Source organism: Bubalus kerabau, chromosome 23 (assembly GCF_029407905.1).
Source record: "Bubalus kerabau isolate K-KA32 ecotype Philippines breed swamp buffalo chromosome 23, PCC_UOA_SB_1v2, whole genome shotgun sequence".
Lineage (NCBI taxonomy): Eukaryota > Metazoa > Chordata > Mammalia > Artiodactyla > Bovidae > Bubalus > Bubalus kerabau.
Genome location: NC_073646.1, coordinates 8,761,136 through 8,779,905, shown reverse-complemented (window position 1 = coordinate 8,779,905; position 18,770 = coordinate 8,761,136). Strand labels below are relative to the sequence as shown.

Here is an 18,770-nt window from a genome sequence, read left to right as displayed (position 1 = left end):
AGCAACGTTCCTTTTTTTCTGCCTTCATCCAGACCTTGAGTATGGGGGTGCTGGAGAAGCATTCTGCATTTGTTGCATGAGTGAATGATTGGATGTGAGGTTAAATACATTTTACTTTGAACGCATGGATGTTCTCCACCCTCGTTTTCAAATGTCTTTGAAAATAGTTTTCCAGGTCTGCAGTTTATTTTTAGGCTAATTAGGAGAAGAGTAAGTCGAGTCACTGAACAAGCCAATGCCAAGTCGCGAGGCATTTGTGTTTGTCATAGCTGCTGCCAGCATTCAGTGGGTGGACCAAGGATTCGGATAAACATCCTACAGCGTGCAGGGAAAAAGCAAAGTGTTAGCTGCTCAGTCGTGTGCGACCCTTTGTCCTCCAGGCTCCTCTGTCCATGGGATTCTCCAGGCAGGAATACTGGAGTGGGCTGCCATTTCCTTCTCCAGGGGATCTTCTGGACCCAGGAATGGAACCCTTGCTCCTGCATTAGCAGACGGATTCTTTACCATGAAGCCACCCTGGTTCAAATCTTTACCTTATGTTTTAGTATAGTTAAAGTACATAAGATAAAATTTACCATTAATGACATTTCATCCATTCACCATGTTATGCAATCATCACCAGTATTTCTGGAACATTTTCACTACCTTGCTCCCAGAAACCACATATCCATTCAGTAGTCATGCCTTCCACCCCCATACCCAGCCTCTAGCAGCCATTAATCTGCTTTCTGTCTCTGGATTTGGCCATTCTGGATATTTCATATAAATGGACTCATAGTATGTGGCCTTTTGTGGCTGGCTTTTTACTCAATGTAATGCTCTCAAGGTTTATTGAAACAGGTATACACGCTTCCTTTTTAAGGGCTGAGTAATATTCTTCTGTAGGATACATCGCCTTTTGTTAATCTGTTCATCTGTCCATGGAAATTTGGTTGTTTCCATGGAAACAATCTTTTGATAGGAAACTATCATGCCTCTTGCTGCAATGAACATCTGTGTACAAGTTTTTGTCTGAGACCCTGTTTTCCATTCTGTTGGGTACATCTCCATGAGTGGCATAGCTGGGTCATCCCGTGCTAAGTCTATGTTTAACCTGTATTAAGAATCCCTTCCCTTGTTTTTTATTACCTCTTAGCCCTTTCCTTCTTTGCGCCTTGGTTTCCTCTCCTGTAAAGAGGGGTGCGCGGTTTTATTTCAAACGGCAGTTGAGAGGACTAAACGAATGAGTTACTGTAAGCCCTTGGTTCAGTGCCTGGCACAGGGAAGCACTCAATAAACACAAGCAATTACTATTGCTCTTATCTGATTGTGGGGATTAAGATGCTCAAACACAAAGCATGCCACCTGGCTCTTTGAGGAGTTACTTATTATTTGGTTTACAATTCGTGCTAAGAAAATTCTGTCAAGAATGTGTGCGATGCGACAAACTTCTAGGCTGATACTGGTCAAACACGAGTCAATTGCCTTTTAAAACAAAGGGATGGTGGAACTTCACTGGTGGCCCAGTGGTTAAGACTCCATGCTTCCAATGCAGGGGGCGTGGGTTCGATCCCTGGTCAGGGAACTAAGATATCCAACGTGCTGTGAGGCCAAAAAAATAAATAAATGATAAAACTAAAATAAAACATGGCTTCCCTGGTGGCTCAGAGGTAAAGAATCTGCCTGCAATGCAGGAGATCTGGAATTAATCCCTGGGTCAGAAAGATCCCCTGGAGAAGGGAATGGCTACCCGCTCCAGTATTCTTGCCTGGGAAATCTCATGGACAGAGAAACAGGTATACACGCTTCCTTTTTAAGGGCTGAGTAATATTCTTCTGTAGGATACATCGCCTTTTGTCAATCTGTTCATCTGTCCCTGGAAATTTGGTTGTTTCCATGGAAACAATCTTTTGATAGGAAACTATCATGCCTCTTGCTGCAATGAACATCTGTGTACAAGTTTTCGTTTGAGGGCTACAGTTCGATCCTTGCTCCAGGAAGATCCCACGTGCTGCAGCTACTGAAGTTCTCACCTCCTAGATAGAGCCTGTGCTCCACAGCAAGAGAATCTACTGCATTGAGAAACCTGAGCACGGCAACTGGAGAGCAGCCCCTGCTCCCTGTAACTTGAGAAAAGGCCGCACAGCAATGAAGACCCAGCACAGCCAAATAAATAAATAAAATAAAATTATAAATCAAATTTATAAGACTCCGCAGAAAGGAAGATTCCTGAAGATTTGGCATGAGCAGTGCCATTGAAAGGTGGCCTGTATCTCTTTTCAGAATGAGAAGATAGTGTGAACACAGTCCCCAAATTGTGAGGGTCCTGATTCCAGTGGGGTGGGAGGATTTCACATTGTGGGTATCAAATGAGTTGCTTAGCAATTTTTTTTTTTTTATTGTGGCAATTTGGAGCCACACTGCTTGGGTTCAAATTTGGACTTCTCCGTTATCAGCTGTGTGACCTTGAGCCAGTTACTTAACCGGGAGCCTCAGTGACCTCCTCCATGAAATGGGCATCAGAGCGCCTGCCTCACAGGGTTGCAGTGAGAATGAAATGAACTGGGTAACACATGAAGTGCTTCAACAAGTTCCTGCCTCACAATAAGGGCTGTTTAACGGAGCACTTATATATTTTTTTCTTTTTTAATTACCCCATTGTTCCATAGTCTTGGGTTTCCCTGGTGGCTCAGATGGTAAAGAGTCTGCCTGCAATGCGGGAGACCCAGGTTCGATCCCTGGATCGGGAAGATCCCCTGGAGAAGAAAATGGCCACCCACTCCAGTACTCTTGCCTGGAAAATTCCATGGACGGAGGAGCCTGGTAGGCTACAGTCCATGAGGTCGTAAAGAGTCAGACACAACTGAGTGACTTCACTTTCACTTCCACAGTTTTACTCTTTTAAGAAGATCTGACCAAGAGGGGTGATAGTTGTCTGACAAATTTTCCTAAAACGCAAACAAACAGAAACAGAAAAAGAAGGCACCCACAGTCTCACTGCCTCTCATTAGGGCATCTTTGTCTTTAAACTTTGAGGCAACCCATTCATATTACCAAAGCATCTTTTTGTGAGCTGTTTCTTTTTTTTTTTTTTGAGTAAACGATATCCCAATATCTATAGCACACCAGCCAACCACGAAAAGAGTTTGCTTTAAGGTTTTGCAACTTCCCTGGTGGTCCACTGGTTAAGTAGGACTTTGCCTTCCAATGCAGGAGGTGCAGGTTGGATCCCTGGTCAGGAAGCTAAGATCCCACATGCCTAGAAGCCAAAAAACCAAAACATAACACAGAAGGAATATTGTAACAAATTCAGAAAAGACTTAAAAAAAAATGCTCCACATCCAAAGAAATCTTTAAAAAAAAAAAAGAAAGAAAGGAATTAAGGTTTTGTTGCTTCACAGCCCAGAAGCATATTGGCCACGTGACTTCATTAGCCACCCCCATGGTCACTCTTGAGAGTCCCTTGGACTGCAAGGAGATCCAACCAGTCCATTCTGAAGATCAGCCCTGGGATTCTTTGGAAGGAATGATGCTAAAGCTGAAACTCCAGTACTTTGGCCACCTCATTTGAAGAGTTAACTCATTGGAAAAGACTCTGATGCTGGGAGGGATTGGGGGCAGGAGGAGAAGGGGGCGACAGAGGATGAGATGGCTGGATGGCATCACCGACTAGATGGACGTGAGTTTGAACTCCGGGAGTTGGTGATGGACAGGGAGGCCTGGTGTGCTGCAATTCATGGGGTCGCAAAGAGTCAGATACGACTGAGCGACTGAACTGATGGTCATTTTTGCCATTTGTTTAACTCAGGCAGCCCTGTCCTTTTCACACAGTGGGTTAGGGTTAGGCCTATGAATAGTTTTGAGTGAAAGGATGATGTGTCAGGAATGGGGAAGGGCTAGGGTCTCATCCATTCTTTTACAAGAACCATCTCGCAAGCTCTGGATGGGAAACTATTTGAGAAAAGTCTTATCTTTTCACTTGGTTTCCATAACAGCCCCTTTAGACAGAAACGAGCCTCCCCATTTCCTTGATAAGAACCTTGAGTTCTAAGAGGTTGGGTCAGTCTCCCAAGTTCAAGTTTGCGGAACCCCCTTGGACCACCTGATTCCTCACCCTAAAGCCCCTTATCCTCCCGAACTGCTTACAGCTACACGATCTTTACCGAATGCCTTATCTCTATGCCCACATCCTCACTAACCTTGGGGTTAGGGGTTTAAGTTGTATCTTTCTAACTATGGATTATAACACTTACGCTGAAAAAAAAAAGAAAAAGAAAAAGAAAAAATGTGCTTGGTACTCCCATTTCTTCTTTGACATGTCCATTAATTTATTTTAGACCCTGATGAGAACCTACCTTCCAAGTAGGTAAATAGTCTGGGTGGGTCTCAAGAAAAAAAAAAAAACCTGACCAGCTGTTTATGCCGAGTCATGGCTGGGGCCCTGGGAGCAGCAAAATATGTTTTGCTCAGACAGTAGTGATAGGGTGGCCCCTCCCTACTTGGCTCTACCTACTGACAAGGCAGCTGGTCCAGAGGTTCCAGTCTCCCAGGTTTTCTCTCTCTTTCTCTGGTCCCTTGTTTCTCGGAACCAGGGTAGGGGTTGTGAAATTTAAAACAAATTGGCAGTGATCAGAAATAGTGCCAATCCTCTTGCCCAAACAGAGTTCTCCAAACAGCTTCTTTGAAGCATCTTGGCATTAAGGCTCCCAGGAAGCAGGCTTTCCGCAGCTGATTCACATCTTCTGCGGAGTTCTTTTCCAACAACCCCTTCTGCATGTAAAGGGGCTATAATTCCACTGGGCCAAGAAGAAAACACACTAGCATAGCCCTCAGGAATAACTGAGTCTGGGCCTTCTTGGTAGGCCTAAAAATGCACTGGTCTTGCTTTCCTAGTAGCCATGGGGGCCTAGGGATAAATTTTCCACCTGCCATCCACTCCTCTGTGAAAGATGGGCAAAGGAAGAAAAGAGCAAATAAGTACGAAAATCCATCTGAGATGCCTTGAAAGCAAGCAGGCACTGTCTTTCCCATCATTGCCCCAGACGGCTCCTAGCTCCTCACACGCAGTTAGTAAGCATCAGCTGGGGTGGAAGCATTGATTCAACCTTTATCGAGCATCTGCTGTGTCAGGCACTGTGCTAGGTTCTGTGGACAGAGCTGTGAGAAAGATAATTTCTTTCATCAAGATGCTTCTAGGAGTGGACAGAGATTATTTACACATGTTCGTTTTGTTTGTTTGTTTTTCTCTTTTTGCTGTACAATGCGTGCTTGCTAAGTCGTTTCAGCTGTCAGACTCTTTGCAACCCCATGGACTGTAGCCCACCAGGCTCCTCTGTTCATGGGATTTCCCAGGCAAGAATACTGGAGTGGGTTGCCATTTCCTTCTCCAGGGGATCTTTCTGACCCAGGGATTAAACCCAGATCTCCTGCATTGCAGGCAGATTCTTTACCACCTGAGCTACCAGGGAAGCCATCAAGGATGAAGGTTGTAGGGAATAAGAATGCTAGGAAGTACTATGAAAAAGTAAACCAGTTCCCAGAATTGTCGTCTCCTCTGTGGGTCCCTCTTTGTATCAGCATATGACTGTGGCCCACATTTGCTATATATAATATATCCCCACCTCCCTAAGTGACCTCTAGGCTCTCATACCATCTCCACACATTTCTACCCCTCAGTCCAGAATCCTGTTGAACTAATTTCTTCACACCTCCATATGGATAATGTCTGGGACTTCCCAGGTGACTCAGTGATTTAAAAAAGAAAAAGGAAAAAAAAAAAAATCCACCTGCCAATGCAGGAGACTCAGGAGATGCAGGTTCGATCCTTAGGCTGGGAAAATCCTCTGGAGGAGAAAACAGCAACCCATTCCAGCATTCTTGTCAGTAATATCCCATGGACAGAGGAGCCTGGTGGACTACAGTTCATAGGGTCGCAAAGAGTCGGACATGACTGAGCAGGCATGCATAGATAATATCTAACACGCACTTCAAATGTAATACAGTAAAAAAAGAAGAAAAGGCAAACACAAAAACAACAACCCCCTCCCAGCTCCCTAAAGCAAAGCCAGAAAAACCTCTCAATTTTACTCCCAAATCTGTGCCTCCCCCAGACTTCTCCCCCATGTTGGTAATTGGCACCATCATTCACTTAGTTGCTGAAACCAGAAATCTGAGAGTAATACTTGATTCTTCTCTCTTCTGTCCCACCCAACTCCAGGCTATCAGCAACTTGACCTGCCTACAGACTAACCTGTTTTCTCCATCTCCACCCCCGCCCCCACCCCAGGCCACTCCATCTCCAGCACTCTCCTAGACTACGAACAGCTTTCACTCGGGTCTTTTATTCTCATTCTCATCTTTTTATTTGTAAATTTTATTATATGTTTATTTGACTGCGGTGGTCTTAGTTGTGGCATACAGTATCTTTAGCTGCAGCACGTGGGATCTAGTTCCCTGACCAGGGATCGAACCCGGGCCCCCTATGTTGGGAGTGTGGGGTCTAGTTCCCTGACCAGGGATCCAACCCGGGCCCCCTGTGTTGGGAGTGTGGAGCCTTAGCCACTGGACCCCCAGGGAAGTCTCCTCATCTTTTTCTTGTTTTTAAATTTTATTGCAATCTGACCCATAACATATAATTTACCCATTTAAAGTGCACAATTCAGTATTTTCACTATATTCACCAAGTTGGATAATCACCAGAATCAGATTTTGGATATTTTCATCACCCCGCCCCCCAAAGAAACCCTGTACTTTCTAGCAGTCACACCCAAACCCTTAACTGTCCTTAATTTATCTCTCTATAAGTTGATTTTCCTGCTCTGGGCATTCTGTGTCATTGGAATCATCATACACCATAAGATCCTTTCTGTCTGGCTTCTTTAACTCAGCACAGTGTTTTCAAGCCTCATCCAATTTTTTAAAAAAATTAAATTTATTTTAAATGAAACGATGAATATTTCTAACGATAAAAGGTATAATTCACAAAAATAGGCATCATAAATCATTAGACACCTAACAACAAAGAAACAAAGATACATATAGCAAAAAATCAGAATAAGAGGGAAAAGAAAAAATATATAATCATAGTGAGACATTAGCATTTCTCTGAGAATATTTTATCAAGTGCAGAAAAAATAAGAATAGGAGCATCTTGAATGATGTCATTAATAATTTAAATATAATAGATATACATTTAATTAATTTATATTAATCCATTCTTCATTGCCAAATAGTATTTTACTGTACTGGGTGTACCACATTTAGTTTAACCATCATGCAAGGTATTCCCTACTCTTATCCTTTTTTAATTCCCGGGTTGGTTCTGAACCCAAGTGATGAAGATAAGGTTGGCCAGTGTGGAACCCGATAGGCACCATTATCGTTGCCTGCCACCCCTTCCACCAGAGCGGTCCCGTCTGCCCTCCCCCAAGTGAGAAGGGTTCATTTGCATCTGAGAACCTTTCATTAGCATTTGTGGGAATAACAACACCTCTTCCTAATCTGGGGGGTGAAGCTGGGGCTGGACTGATTCGTCGTGAAGTGGTTCCTTCCCTCTTGAATGTCATTGCTTGGGTCCAGCTAGAAATTCACTGGTGGGAAATGCTTGAGGGATAGGGGGTGGGGGGCTGGATCTCATCACATTTTAATTACACATTCATTCAACAAATATGTATCCGAGTACTTGTTCTGTCTCAGGGTGCTTGGGATACCACAGAGAACAAAACATTCTTTTCCCGGAAGGGAGACGGACAGTGAATCAAGTAGAGAAAACCCGAGAAAAATGCAGGGACAGATGAGCAGATAGAAAATCTTTCTGGTCATTTGAGGGCAAAATTATATTCTCCCTGGAGACGGTCACTAAGAGATACAGTAGAGACGCAGAGATGTACGTATCCTTCTCCACTCCCTTCTTCATCCACACTGCCTTGGATTTCATCAGAAAGTTGAGACCCCTATCGCCGGTCTCCCAAGGAATGGGAAGGAGGCAGGCCCTAAAGGATCTAAATCAGATTGGGTTGATGTGAAGGGAATCAATTGATGCCAGATCAAGAGATACTTTGGCTGGTTTTGAGGGGACCAAAACCTGGTGTCTGGTTTGGGCTACAGTGAGAAAAGTTCTCGCACAGCGCGGTACTGGGTTGAATGAATCACACATCTGTTTTCAAAGAGGTAAAATAATCATCACCAGGGCCAGCAAGGGCTGACCGGCACCGGCCACTCGCTCCAATCGGGCCGTCTTCTGTCGAGTCCCCGGGCGACATCAGCCAACCCTCCCGCGGTCAACCGGGCCCCGGGCAGGGTTTCGGCCCCTGCATCCCCTGCCCCCCTCCCCGGACTGCCCTGGGCTTCCTGGATTGACCACACGCCCTGCCGGGCACCTGCTGGGGCCACTCGCCCCGCTAGGGCTGGGGCCCCCGGGCGCGCACGCCGGGGCTGGGCCGCGAGGCTCCGAGGCGGGCCCCTCGGGTCGGGAGAGGCCGAGGCGGGCGGCGCGGGGCGCGGGGCGCGGGGCCGCTGCGCTGAGGGCCGCGAGCAGGCGGGCGGGCGGACCCAGGCGGCGGCGGCGGCGGCGGCGTTGGGCTGGCCGCGCCCGGCTCCGCCTCCCCGCTCCGCCTCCCGCTCCCGCTCCGCCCTCCAGCGCGGCGCCCGCCCGCCCGCTCGCTGCGCCGCCCGTCCGCCCGCCCGCTCTCGTCGCTCGCAAGCTCGCTCTCGGGCCCCCCATGCGGATGTGACATTTCACGCCGCCGCCATTTTGAGAGCGAGCCGAGCCGAGCCGCCGGGCGCCGCGTCCGCTGCCGGAGCCTCGACGACGACGCCGATAAGGCGGAGGCCACAGCGCCCCGAGCGCGGCCGGCCCGTCGCCCGCCCGCGCCGCCGCCGCCGCCGCCGCTCCCGCCGGCCCCCGGCCCCGCAGGCCCGCCGCGGCCGGCCAGGCCTCCCGCCCGCCGCGCCCGGCCCGAGGCGGGGCTGACTCCGCGGCCCCCGCCCGGCCGCCCTCCGCCCCCGGCCGGCCCGCGGCCCCGCAGCCCCGGCCCCGGCGGCGGGAGGCGGGCCCCGCGGCGGCGGCGGCGGCGGCGGGAGCGGCGGCTGAGGCGGCGGCGGCCGCAGCAGCGAGCGACGAGGCCGCCCGGCCCGACCCGCCGCCCGCCCGCCCGCCTCGGCGCCGAGATTGGGCGAATCGCGAGCAAGTACGTGCGCGTCTCCCTGCCTCCGCCGCCGCCCGCCGTGGGCCGCCCCGGGGCCGCCGCCGCCGACGACGCGCGCGAGGAGGAGGAGGAGGCCGCCCCGCCGCCGCCGCCGCCGCCGCCGCCGCCCCGGCTCGCCGCCGCCGCCCGCCCGCCGGGCCCGCAGCCCCGGCCCCCGGCCGCAGGCGAGGCCCAGGCCGCGGCCGACATGAACCACCAGCAGCAGCAGCAGCAACAGCAGAAAGCGGGCGAGCAGCAGCTCAGCGAGCCCGAGGACATGGAGATGGAAGGTGAGGCCCCGCGGGCCGGCCGCGGCGGGGGCCGGGGGGCGCCTTCCATTGTGGCCGGGGCGGGGTGGGGGGGGGCGGAGAGCCGCGGGAGCCACGCGAGGGGCTCGCCATCTTTACGCAGGCCCCGGGCGGCCCGCGGGCCTCGGCCCGGCTGCCCCGGCCCGGGCGAGGCTGCACCGTCATGCCGGGGGCCCGGCGGGCGGGGGGCGGGCGGCGTGCGCCCCCCCCCTCCCCCGCGCCTCCCCGCCCGCTGCATTGTCCGGCCCGCGGGGCCCCCAGGCGGCCTTCCTCGCCGGCACAAAGCGCCCGGAGCCCCCCGAGTTGTAAAGGAGGGCGCTCCGGGCCCGGCCGCGGGGGGACGCGGGCGCTTGCGGGCTCTGCCGTGCGCCCCGGCTGGGGAAGCCGGGCTCCGGGGAGCTGTGTCCCCCACGGCCCCGGTGGGGCGTCGCGTGGTTTCCCCGCTTACGCTCGGGAAACGAGATCTCCGTGGGCTCCGGGGCTCGGGCCGCACCTGCTCGCGCACGCTCTCTCTCCCTCGGAGAGCTCACCGGGGACTTCGAAGCGGGGCTCCCCCCCGACCCCCCACCCCCACCCCGATCGCTCCGTAGCAACACTTGCTGGCCTCGGGCTTGGTTTGGAAACACCTGCAAGGGGCGTAGAGGCTCGCAGCCTCTGGACGGGCCCAGAATTCGGAACCGGGCGCGCTCTTCCTTTCCGAGTTAAGCCGTTTTTCGGGGAGTTAGGTAACCAGGCTGTGTGAGGTGCCTCCGGCCAGGTATGCGTTTGAAACTACGTGACCCCCCCCCCCCGCCCCGCCCACAACACACACACACCCTCTCCCCAGCCTACGACTCCTTACCTCTGAATTCAACCTGACTTGAAAGGTAACTTAATTTTTTGCCTAGGTGCCGGCAGTTTGTTTGAGAGTACCCAGCTTTGAGATGATAACAAGGGCTTGGTAATAGAGGTTTGATGTAGAGGGTCTGGACAGGAAAGGGTCTTGCTTGAGCTTACATAGAGCAATCAGTGCTGGTGGTTCGAAGGCTCGTGGCCCAAGTGCTTGAAAGGGCAAAGTGTAAGAAGTATTCAGAGAGGGTCCTTAGCTATTTCGAGAGGGGGACAGACAGGCAGGAGTCAAAAAGAGGGCTTCTGAATGAAGGGGGTATTGAATGAGCTGTACTTATGTTGCTTTTAGCCAGAGATTTTGAGCTGCGGAAATGAACAGGGGCGCTAAGGAAGCGTTCCTACCGTGGGGTGCTGCACCCTGGTTGGTGGGAACTCTCACCGTAACTGGTACTCCCCTGTGAATAACAAGGGGCGGCCAGCAATTCAGTGTGCCCTGAAAAAAAATTGGTCTACAGGATGGCAAAAGGCAAAGTGGTGGAGATGCCGGCAGAAGGCACTTCCCACTGGGACTTCAGTGGCCACTAATGCGAGACAGGGCAGCCCGTCCGCGGCCAGGCTGGGGCTGTGTCTTCTGACTCCAGCAAGGCAGTAACTTCATAGAGCTTTTGTCATGTGTCAGTAAGCCAACTAGCCAGAGGAGTACATTGCCCGGGAGGATTTTGAATATTTAAAAAAGGGGTTGCTTTTTAGTGTCCTTTTTAAGTATCATCCAATCAAGACAAAAACCCAATATTTATGTTGTCTTAGCACTTTTTTAAGTCTTTTGAACAGGAACAAGAGCTGATCAGCATGGACCCCACTGCAGAGCAGATTTCTGGTGTAGAGCTGCGTCTCTGGGGAAGTAGTCATGTCCACAAGTTACAAGGGCTTTTCTCTAAGACCAGAGAGTGTTGAGTGGGGGAAGAATTTTCAGAAGTCATGCCTGCTTTTAAGACTACTTTATTTTTTCAAGGAGTTTTTGGTTCTCATATCCAAGTTTGCGTTGGAAAAGTCACCCATAAAATCACTAATCTGCAAATTTACTGCCATTTCAAACTGGATCGCAGAGGTTGTAGTTTATTATTACTCATTCTATAAACTTACAAGTCTTGTTTCTTTCAAGTGGGTCTCTGTCCTGAATTTATTTTCCAGAAGGTACCTTGTCTTTGTAGGGCTTACAGTCGTCACCTTGTCCTGGTAGGCTTATGGCTGTCGACACCCTGTGAGCACCTACAGGTGAGATAGCCGCCCCTGTCTCAGGCAATCTCTGTCAGCCTTTCTTAAGCCTTCCCACTCCTCAAGTGTGGTGCTCAGTTTATATATTGTACTTTAGGGTCGGGAAGAGCAAAAGAATCCTTCCTATTAAAAAGGGAGAAGGGTGGGGTTGTGGTGATCCACTGTGCCTGGCTTCATAAGCCAGGCTCTGGGAATGACTCGCACCTGTTTGGTGTTTGCCTTGGTTCCCATAGACTCAGCAGCTGAAAGCTGTCAGGGCTCTGATCAGCTTGAGGAGCTCTGCCCTTGAGGAGCATTGCTTTCCCACTGCTCCTAGGCAGGGTGGTTTCAAAGGAGCCGGGAGCCGGAGAGGCTGGTAAGATTGGCGCATTTCCCCTATCAACAGGTTAATTGGCTCTCCTTCTGCTCTGCTGTAAAGGGGTCGCATTTATTTATTTTTTTCTTGACTGACTCTGCACAGCCTTTGTATGTCTGCTGGAGAAAAACTGCCCAGGCCAAGTTATTTTTAAAATGTCTTGTTTTGAGCAGTTGGGAAAGTTCGGAAGGGCAGCGAGGGAAAAGATGGGGCGGGTATGGTGGCAGTTCATTGGGGTCTAGACCACATGCTTCCTTCCTGTGAGGCCTGTGCACGTTTTCAGGTTGGGAGGCAAACAGCATCGTGGAGGCGTGGCCTCCGTCGGGGCCTGGCCAGGAATGAATTTGCTCGGCAGTTTATTTACCCTCCAACTCAGAGGCAGTGCAGGCCAGGGGGCTGCAGGAGGGACCCGCACTGGCCTCTGCCCTCTGGAGTACTTGAGATAATCAGGGCTGTTCATGCTCCCTCGGAGTCAACAGGAAGTTTCCCCGAGGCCTGCCTCCTGCTCTGGGCTGGCTGGCACCAGTGTCGGTACCTCGATGTCTGCTCCCTGGTGAGATTCTGCTGCCCGTGTGAGCAGTCTATTTCTGAGTGTCATCTTTGAGACTAATGGGGACAGACAGTTTCATTTTGTACTTTTGTACAGTGCTCAGACCATTGCTATCAGGACGCCAAGGTGGGAGCAAATGAATGAGTGTGGTCTACCGTTTCTGAAAAGAATTCGTCACTGACTGCTGTGTCTTTTTGTTTGGGGTGCCCCAGTGGTGGATTTCTTTTTCTTTCAAACCTGTGTGGGTAGATTTCACAGAGTTTCAAGTTACTTTTCTGCTGAAGCAGGTTTAGGAATAGAAAGTGAGTTGCCTTGTGTACATGCATCCAAATAGACTACACCTGGGCATTTTAGTCTAAGGCATGTTTCCTTTTCAAATAGCACCGTAACAAGGCAAAAGTCAAATAATATGAGAATATAGGTTATCCTCTCACAGTAGCTTCAGTTGGTAAAAGAACCCTTCGAAGTGAGCATCAACTTGGAGAATCCAGGGGGAAAAAAAATGGAAGAATTTAGGCCAGACCTAGAAACATCTGACTGTGATGTGAGCCTGTCAAGTTTTGATGGGTTTGGAAGTTACTCGCCACAGGCATTTACCCTCCTGATTCTTCCAGACTGCTGACTTAAGATAAACAAAAGATTGATCAAGTTTTATCACACATATTGGGGAAGAAGTGTATACCTTCATCTTGGCTTTTTTAGGGGTGGGAGTGCAGTCAGTTTTGTGGAAGGGGAGAAAGAAGCTGTTGAGTTAACTCAAGGAAGGCAAGTGGAGTGAGAGCGAGTACAGGCTTAGTGCCAGGCCCGAGTCTGAGCGTGGACTTTGCCATTTAATTGTTGTGTGACCTCAGCACGTTGCTTAAGCTCTCAGTTGTGGCATCCTGGAAAAGGAGGTCGGTGGGACCCTGCAGGGTGGTCATGAGGGTGGAGGCATAAAGCACGTGTGCAGTGCTGGGCGCGGAGCGGGGCGCTGTGGCGTTCAGTCTCGGTGTGGTGATGGCGACAGGGTCGCACCTGGGCGGGGACAGGCGCAGGTTAATCAGGTGCACAGGCGGGGCTGGTTGGCATTCGTGGTTCTGCAGTAATTATATCCTAACACGGATTAGGACGCAAACTGACCGGCCTCGGTCCAAGCAGCATTGTTTATGAATGGGCTTGATGTTCCTAAGTAGATATTTAAAGTTAATGATAGAATATTTTAAGAAAAGTGCAATGGGCTCAGGAGGAGAGGACGGTGGGTTTGGTGCGGTGGGGCACTGCTCGTGACACCTGGTCAGCTTGGGGGCCTTCTGCTGAGGGTGTTACTTGACCATTATCCAGCATCCAAAATTGACATGGTTGCCAATCAGGTTTGTCACAGGGAGGCCAGGTCACAGGAGTGTCCCAACGTGGGAGTTGGCCCTGAATTCTTGTCTCTAAATCCCACATCCTGTTACCAAGCCCTTTTGGTGTTCCACCCGCCAGGCCCCTGTTGCCTCATGCCGGGACTTTGCAATAGGCCTCTTAATGTTCCCTGCTTCCTCTCTTCCCCCCACGGCTGCCTGGTCCCCGCCCTGCTTAAAGGACTCAGGTGGGCTGCCTTCCTCATGCAGGTGATGGCTAGTTGCCCAGGCCTACTGATGGGATCCCTGACCCGGTTTGTGCTTCAGGCTCCGAGCGCGCGCACACACCTGCACTGCACAGGGTTCAGCCGTGGCTCTCAGGCCCTGCTCTTGCATGGGTAGTGTCTGCCTCTCCCTGACTGCACACAGCGCAGAGACCCCAGGAAAGAGGCTCAGAAGCCTGTCATTCATTTTCCCAAACTTGTCTGGTGGTCTCAGGCACTAGCCTTGCATGAGAGCTGTGTCTTTGACCTGTGGGATTGCCACTGTATCCTCATCTTCCTCACCCCGGGACTGTTCCTTTTCTGTTAAGTGTTTCTGTGGGAGACACTCATTCAGGAAACGGCAAAACAGTAGTACCGGAGGTGGCTGGCTGGCCAAGTCGGTGTGAAAGAGAATGCCGAAGCCATAAACCAATTTCGCTTTGATAGCTGCTAATTCAGTTTTATTGCTTTTAACGTTCAGTTGCTTCGATTGGCATTTTTGATCCTTTTGCCAGGAAAAAGTCCTTTTCCACACACAGGGCATCAATGAACCTTAATGATGTTTCCTTTTGAGTATTTCTGAGTTTGTTATTGTTTCTGTTTTTTTGCCTGAGTAGTTTGTAGCCTGGCTGCTTCTCCTTGATTTCCAAGGCAAAGGAACTTTGGAGACTGGCGTTGTAACATGGTATTTCTTGACATGTACTATGACAGTTAAATGTTAAAATGTCACCTGCTTCACAAACTTCTTGTTCTGAACTAATTTGGACTTAGGAAAGTTGGAGGAAGCAGGATTTTTAAGTGTCAGGCGTAGGCAAGAAAGTCAGTTATGCCATTTTGGTAGTAAGTTAACACACGACTCGGCTAATGAGAAGTCACATGTGTTGAAACCCTCTTGAAGAGAAGCAGGCCTACTTCTGAGCGTTGGTGGTATAGACTTGGAAGTTGGCAGTGGAGGTAACTGGGAAGTTTGTTGGGTAGGGAAATACACCGACCTGGATAAGAGTGAGTGCTTCCAGAACTTAACGAAGATGCTGGCGTGAACTCTAGTTCTAGAGCCGGGGTGTGGGGATGAGGGGAAGGGGCGTCCCGGGGTCACACCTTGGGGAGGAGCGTCACTGCCATTGGTGTTAGGCAGAGGAGACCCCCGACTGGAGGGCGCACTGCTCGCGTGCGCTGGCGGGGGCTGGTGCTGCCTTGATGCCCCTTTGGCTGGGACCCTGTTAGCACGGGCACAGCTGTTAATGTTCACAGAGATGCCCGGGTGTCCTTCCAGGGAGTGCAGGTCACCCGATTGACCGGGGCTTTATCTTACCAAATGTGAGTGAGCACCATGTCTGAGTCTCAGGGCGGTGGGTGGTTTGCCCTTCTTTTTGTGTCATTTGGGGGGTTTGAGTGGACTCCGGGGGTGGTGATGGACAGGGAGGCCTGGTGTGCTGCAGTTCATGGGGTCGCAAAGAGTTGCACACGACTGAACTGGGAACCTAAATGATAAAGAGGGAAGTTCCCTTCCTTGTGCAGCCACAACAGTTCCACATGCTTCTCCCGCCTGGCATAGGATATTTGAAAACCAGGCCGGCCCGCCCTCCCTGGGCGAGGGATGCCAGTGACTGGTTTCCCTGAGGTCCTGCTACTGGGAGGGCAGCGTCCCGTGCGAGGTGCCAGCCCCAGAATACCAACCAGGGGAAGGTCTGACTCGTGCAGTAAGTTGTTAAACTGGCCTGTGCTTGGGAGAGGGCTTGTGTGAGATTGTTGGGGTGATCTGTGATGCAGAGCACCATCACATCCAGGGCGTGACTCCAGGTGTCTGGGTGGCAGTCTGACCTCTTGGCTCCCTCCCACCACCCCCTTTATGGTGCTTTCAGAAGGACTTGAGGGGGCTTTTCTCTAGGGTATATAGGCTGAGCAAACTAGGCTTATGCACCTAGAATTGCAAGTACATTTCATCAATATGACTTTGGGGAATAAATTACGTTTCAAGGCTCTTAATTGACCCGGTGCAATTGTGGTTTTCAAACAAGCACCTGTAATAGTCTTTAGCCTGTTACATGGTTAGATCTCCAGCTCCTCCTCTGAAATAGTGAAGGGCAGGTAGTTTTCGTTTTCTAATAGAAGTATAGTTGGTAGTAGGTAATTTGGAAGTGCTTGCTTCTTAGAGTTGGTAGTTTGTCAGCTTGGAGGAGAAACTATTCAGTCAAACAAATTGGGTGTGAATTGGCTAAAGACATTCCTCAATCCCTAACCTCAGTTCCTCTTCTATAACCATCATCGATGGACCACTAAGAGTTTTTCCCCACGAATCTCAGCCTTTCCCTCCTGTCTTTAGCTTGTGTGGGCAAAGCAGATGGGGCTGGTGTGCCTGGCCCGCAGGATGTCCCCCAAGAAGCTGGTTGGTGAGGTTGCTGAGCTGAGCCCCATGCTTTGGGCAGTCCCCCTCCTCACACAGCTCTGAGTGACGTCCAGCCCGTGCTAGCCAGAGGGCTCCTCCTCTTTCTGAAGCACTCCAAGTCTCCTGCTGCTACTGATGAGGACAGATTAAGCCTGTTTTCCTCCCAAGCCCCATGCTGCTGGAGAAGGCCGCTCGGGGTCTTGGGAGCAGGAGAGAGGATGCTCAGGGTGTCACCTGCGCTGTGCAGTAAGGTGGCCACTGGCCACATGGTGGCAATCGCAGTCCTTCACTGACCAGCCACGCTGCAGGGGTTTGGTTGCCGCCCGTGGCCAACGCCACCACCCGGGACGAGCAGATACAGCATGTGTCTGTCGTGCAGAAAGTGTTCGTGGCCAGAGTTCGCCTGAACAGTCTGGTTGGAGCCTTAGCTAGCGGTGTTTCTGGTAGCGTTAGTGTCACGTTGGGCGTTGGAAAGACACAGTGTGTCCTGGAAAAGCTAAATTAAAATGAGTGAATAAATAGTTCCTAGGCAAATGCTACAGAGCAGGCTTTCTTCGGTTATTTGTGGAAGATCCAATTTATTTGTCTTTTTTAAATTTCCAGTCCGCTTGTGGACAGTTTCTTTCTGTGTTTGGTAAGCAATACAGGGTAAACAAATTATTTAAGAAATGAAATTAAAAGGCACATACAGAATGCACACCCCACATCATTACTACATTAAAGTCACATTTCAGCAGTTATCACTTAGAACAAACACATAGAAAGAAAGACTGGCAGAAGTTATATATGTCCACTGAAAGTGTGTAGAGGCCATTAGTATGCGGAACTGTGCTGTGCCCCTGTGACTTTGTCATGCCCCTGTGGTAACTAAACAGTTTGGTGTGAAATAGCAGTTCCCCATATTAAAAGCTTACTTGCGCACTTGGAAGGAATGCCACATATACAACTGGTCTTGTTTGTTTTGTTTTTGATAATTTTGGCTGTGCTGGGTCTTCATTTGCCTTGCTGTACAGGCTTTTCTCTGGTTGTGGCGCGTGGGGCCGGCTCTCCAGTTGCGGGTTTTCAGGGTTCTCACTGCACTAGCTTCTCTTGGGGAGCACAGGTCTAGGGTGCTTGGCCTTCAGTAGTTGCAGCACGTGGGCTCAGTTGGGACTTGCAGGCTCTAGAGTACAGGCTCAGTAGTTGGGGCGCCCGGGCTTAGTTGCTCCTCCACGTATGGGATCTTCCCGGACCAGGGATAGAACCTGTGTCTCCTGCATTGGCAGGCAGATTCTTTACCGTTGAACCACCAGGGAAGCCCACTGACTAGTTTTCAGTAACAAGTAATCTTGCTCCTGTTTGCTTGGGGGACATCCTTGCTCCTCGTGGAGCGTGTTGATTCAGGCCATCTCGATGTCTGTTTTACCAACCGTAAATAGTATGCACGTGAGTCCAGGGCTGCAGAAGTGTGCATTGGGAGCCATGTGGGACACATGACGCCACTCTCCAGTTTGACAGCGGGTAAACTAGCCCGTGCTCGGATGTGTCAGGAAAGTCAGGTTGCTGAAAAGTCTCCTCCCTTGCTTCTCGTTTCGGTGAGGCCCGAAGATGGCACCAGCCCGCAGGCTCCTGCAAAGGCGCCCTTGGTCCTCCCCACCCCACTTTTTGCTGGGTCTCTCTGAGCACCAGGCCTGCTCCTGAGTCCGCCGCCCCCTGAGCCTGTTGCAGGGCTTCTGTCCTCAGATAGAGGACCCTCCCGACTGGCAGTGCCGTGCTGGCCGCCCCCTGTGCTTGAGTGAGGGCTCCTGGTGAACATGTGCAGGGAGGGCTGGCCTAAAGGGGTGGGTCAGTAGAAGCATGAGGGTGTTGTGCTCAGGCGGGAGGTGGCGAACAGCACCGTGGCCTTGGGACCTAGTGGGAGAGGATCTGTGGCCCCAGAATCGTGGCCCACAGAGTCTGTCCTGATCCCCTGGAAGCTGTGACCACTACTGCCTGACAGGGTGCTTCGCAGGTGTGGTTAAGTTCAGGATCCCCGCATGGGGAGATGTTCAGTCACTGAGTTGTGTCCTACTCTTTGTGAACCCATGGACTGCAGCATGCCAGGCCTGCCTGTCCATCACCATCTCCCCGAGTTTTCGCAGACTCATGTCCATTGAGTTCATGAGGCCATCCAACCATTTCATCCTCTGTCGCCCCCTTCTCCTCCTGCCGTGTTTCTTTCCTGGCATCAGGGTTTTTTCCGGTGAGTCGATTCTTCGCATCAGGTGGCCAAAGTATTGGAGCTTCAGCTTCAGCCCTTCCAGTGAATATTCAGGTTGATTTCCTTTGGCGTTGACTGGG

General features: G+C 51.0%; 1 protein-coding gene across 6 annotated transcripts in view; it reads left to right on the top strand.

The window, feature by feature from the left end:
* Positions 1 to 18,770, top strand: part of USP7 (ubiquitin specific peptidase 7) — an 81,532-nt gene that overhangs the window by 18,359 nt on the left and 44,403 nt on the right. The window contains exon 1 of one of the 6 annotated variants that reach the window (XM_055562489.1): positions 9,299 to 9,454. The exons of 1 other annotated variant lie outside the window; for it this stretch is intronic. In XM_055562489.1, the coding sequence (XP_055418464.1) occupies positions 9,373 to 9,454 (82 nt within the window). In that variant the 5' untranslated portion in view covers positions 9,299 to 9,372. Of the gene's footprint in view, positions 1 to 9,298; positions 9,455 to 11,751; positions 11,931 to 12,294; positions 12,503 to 18,770 lie in introns of those variants that run through there. 4 more of the 6 variants (XM_055562490.1, XM_055562491.1, XM_055562486.1 and 1 more) reach the window with 4 other exon arrangements.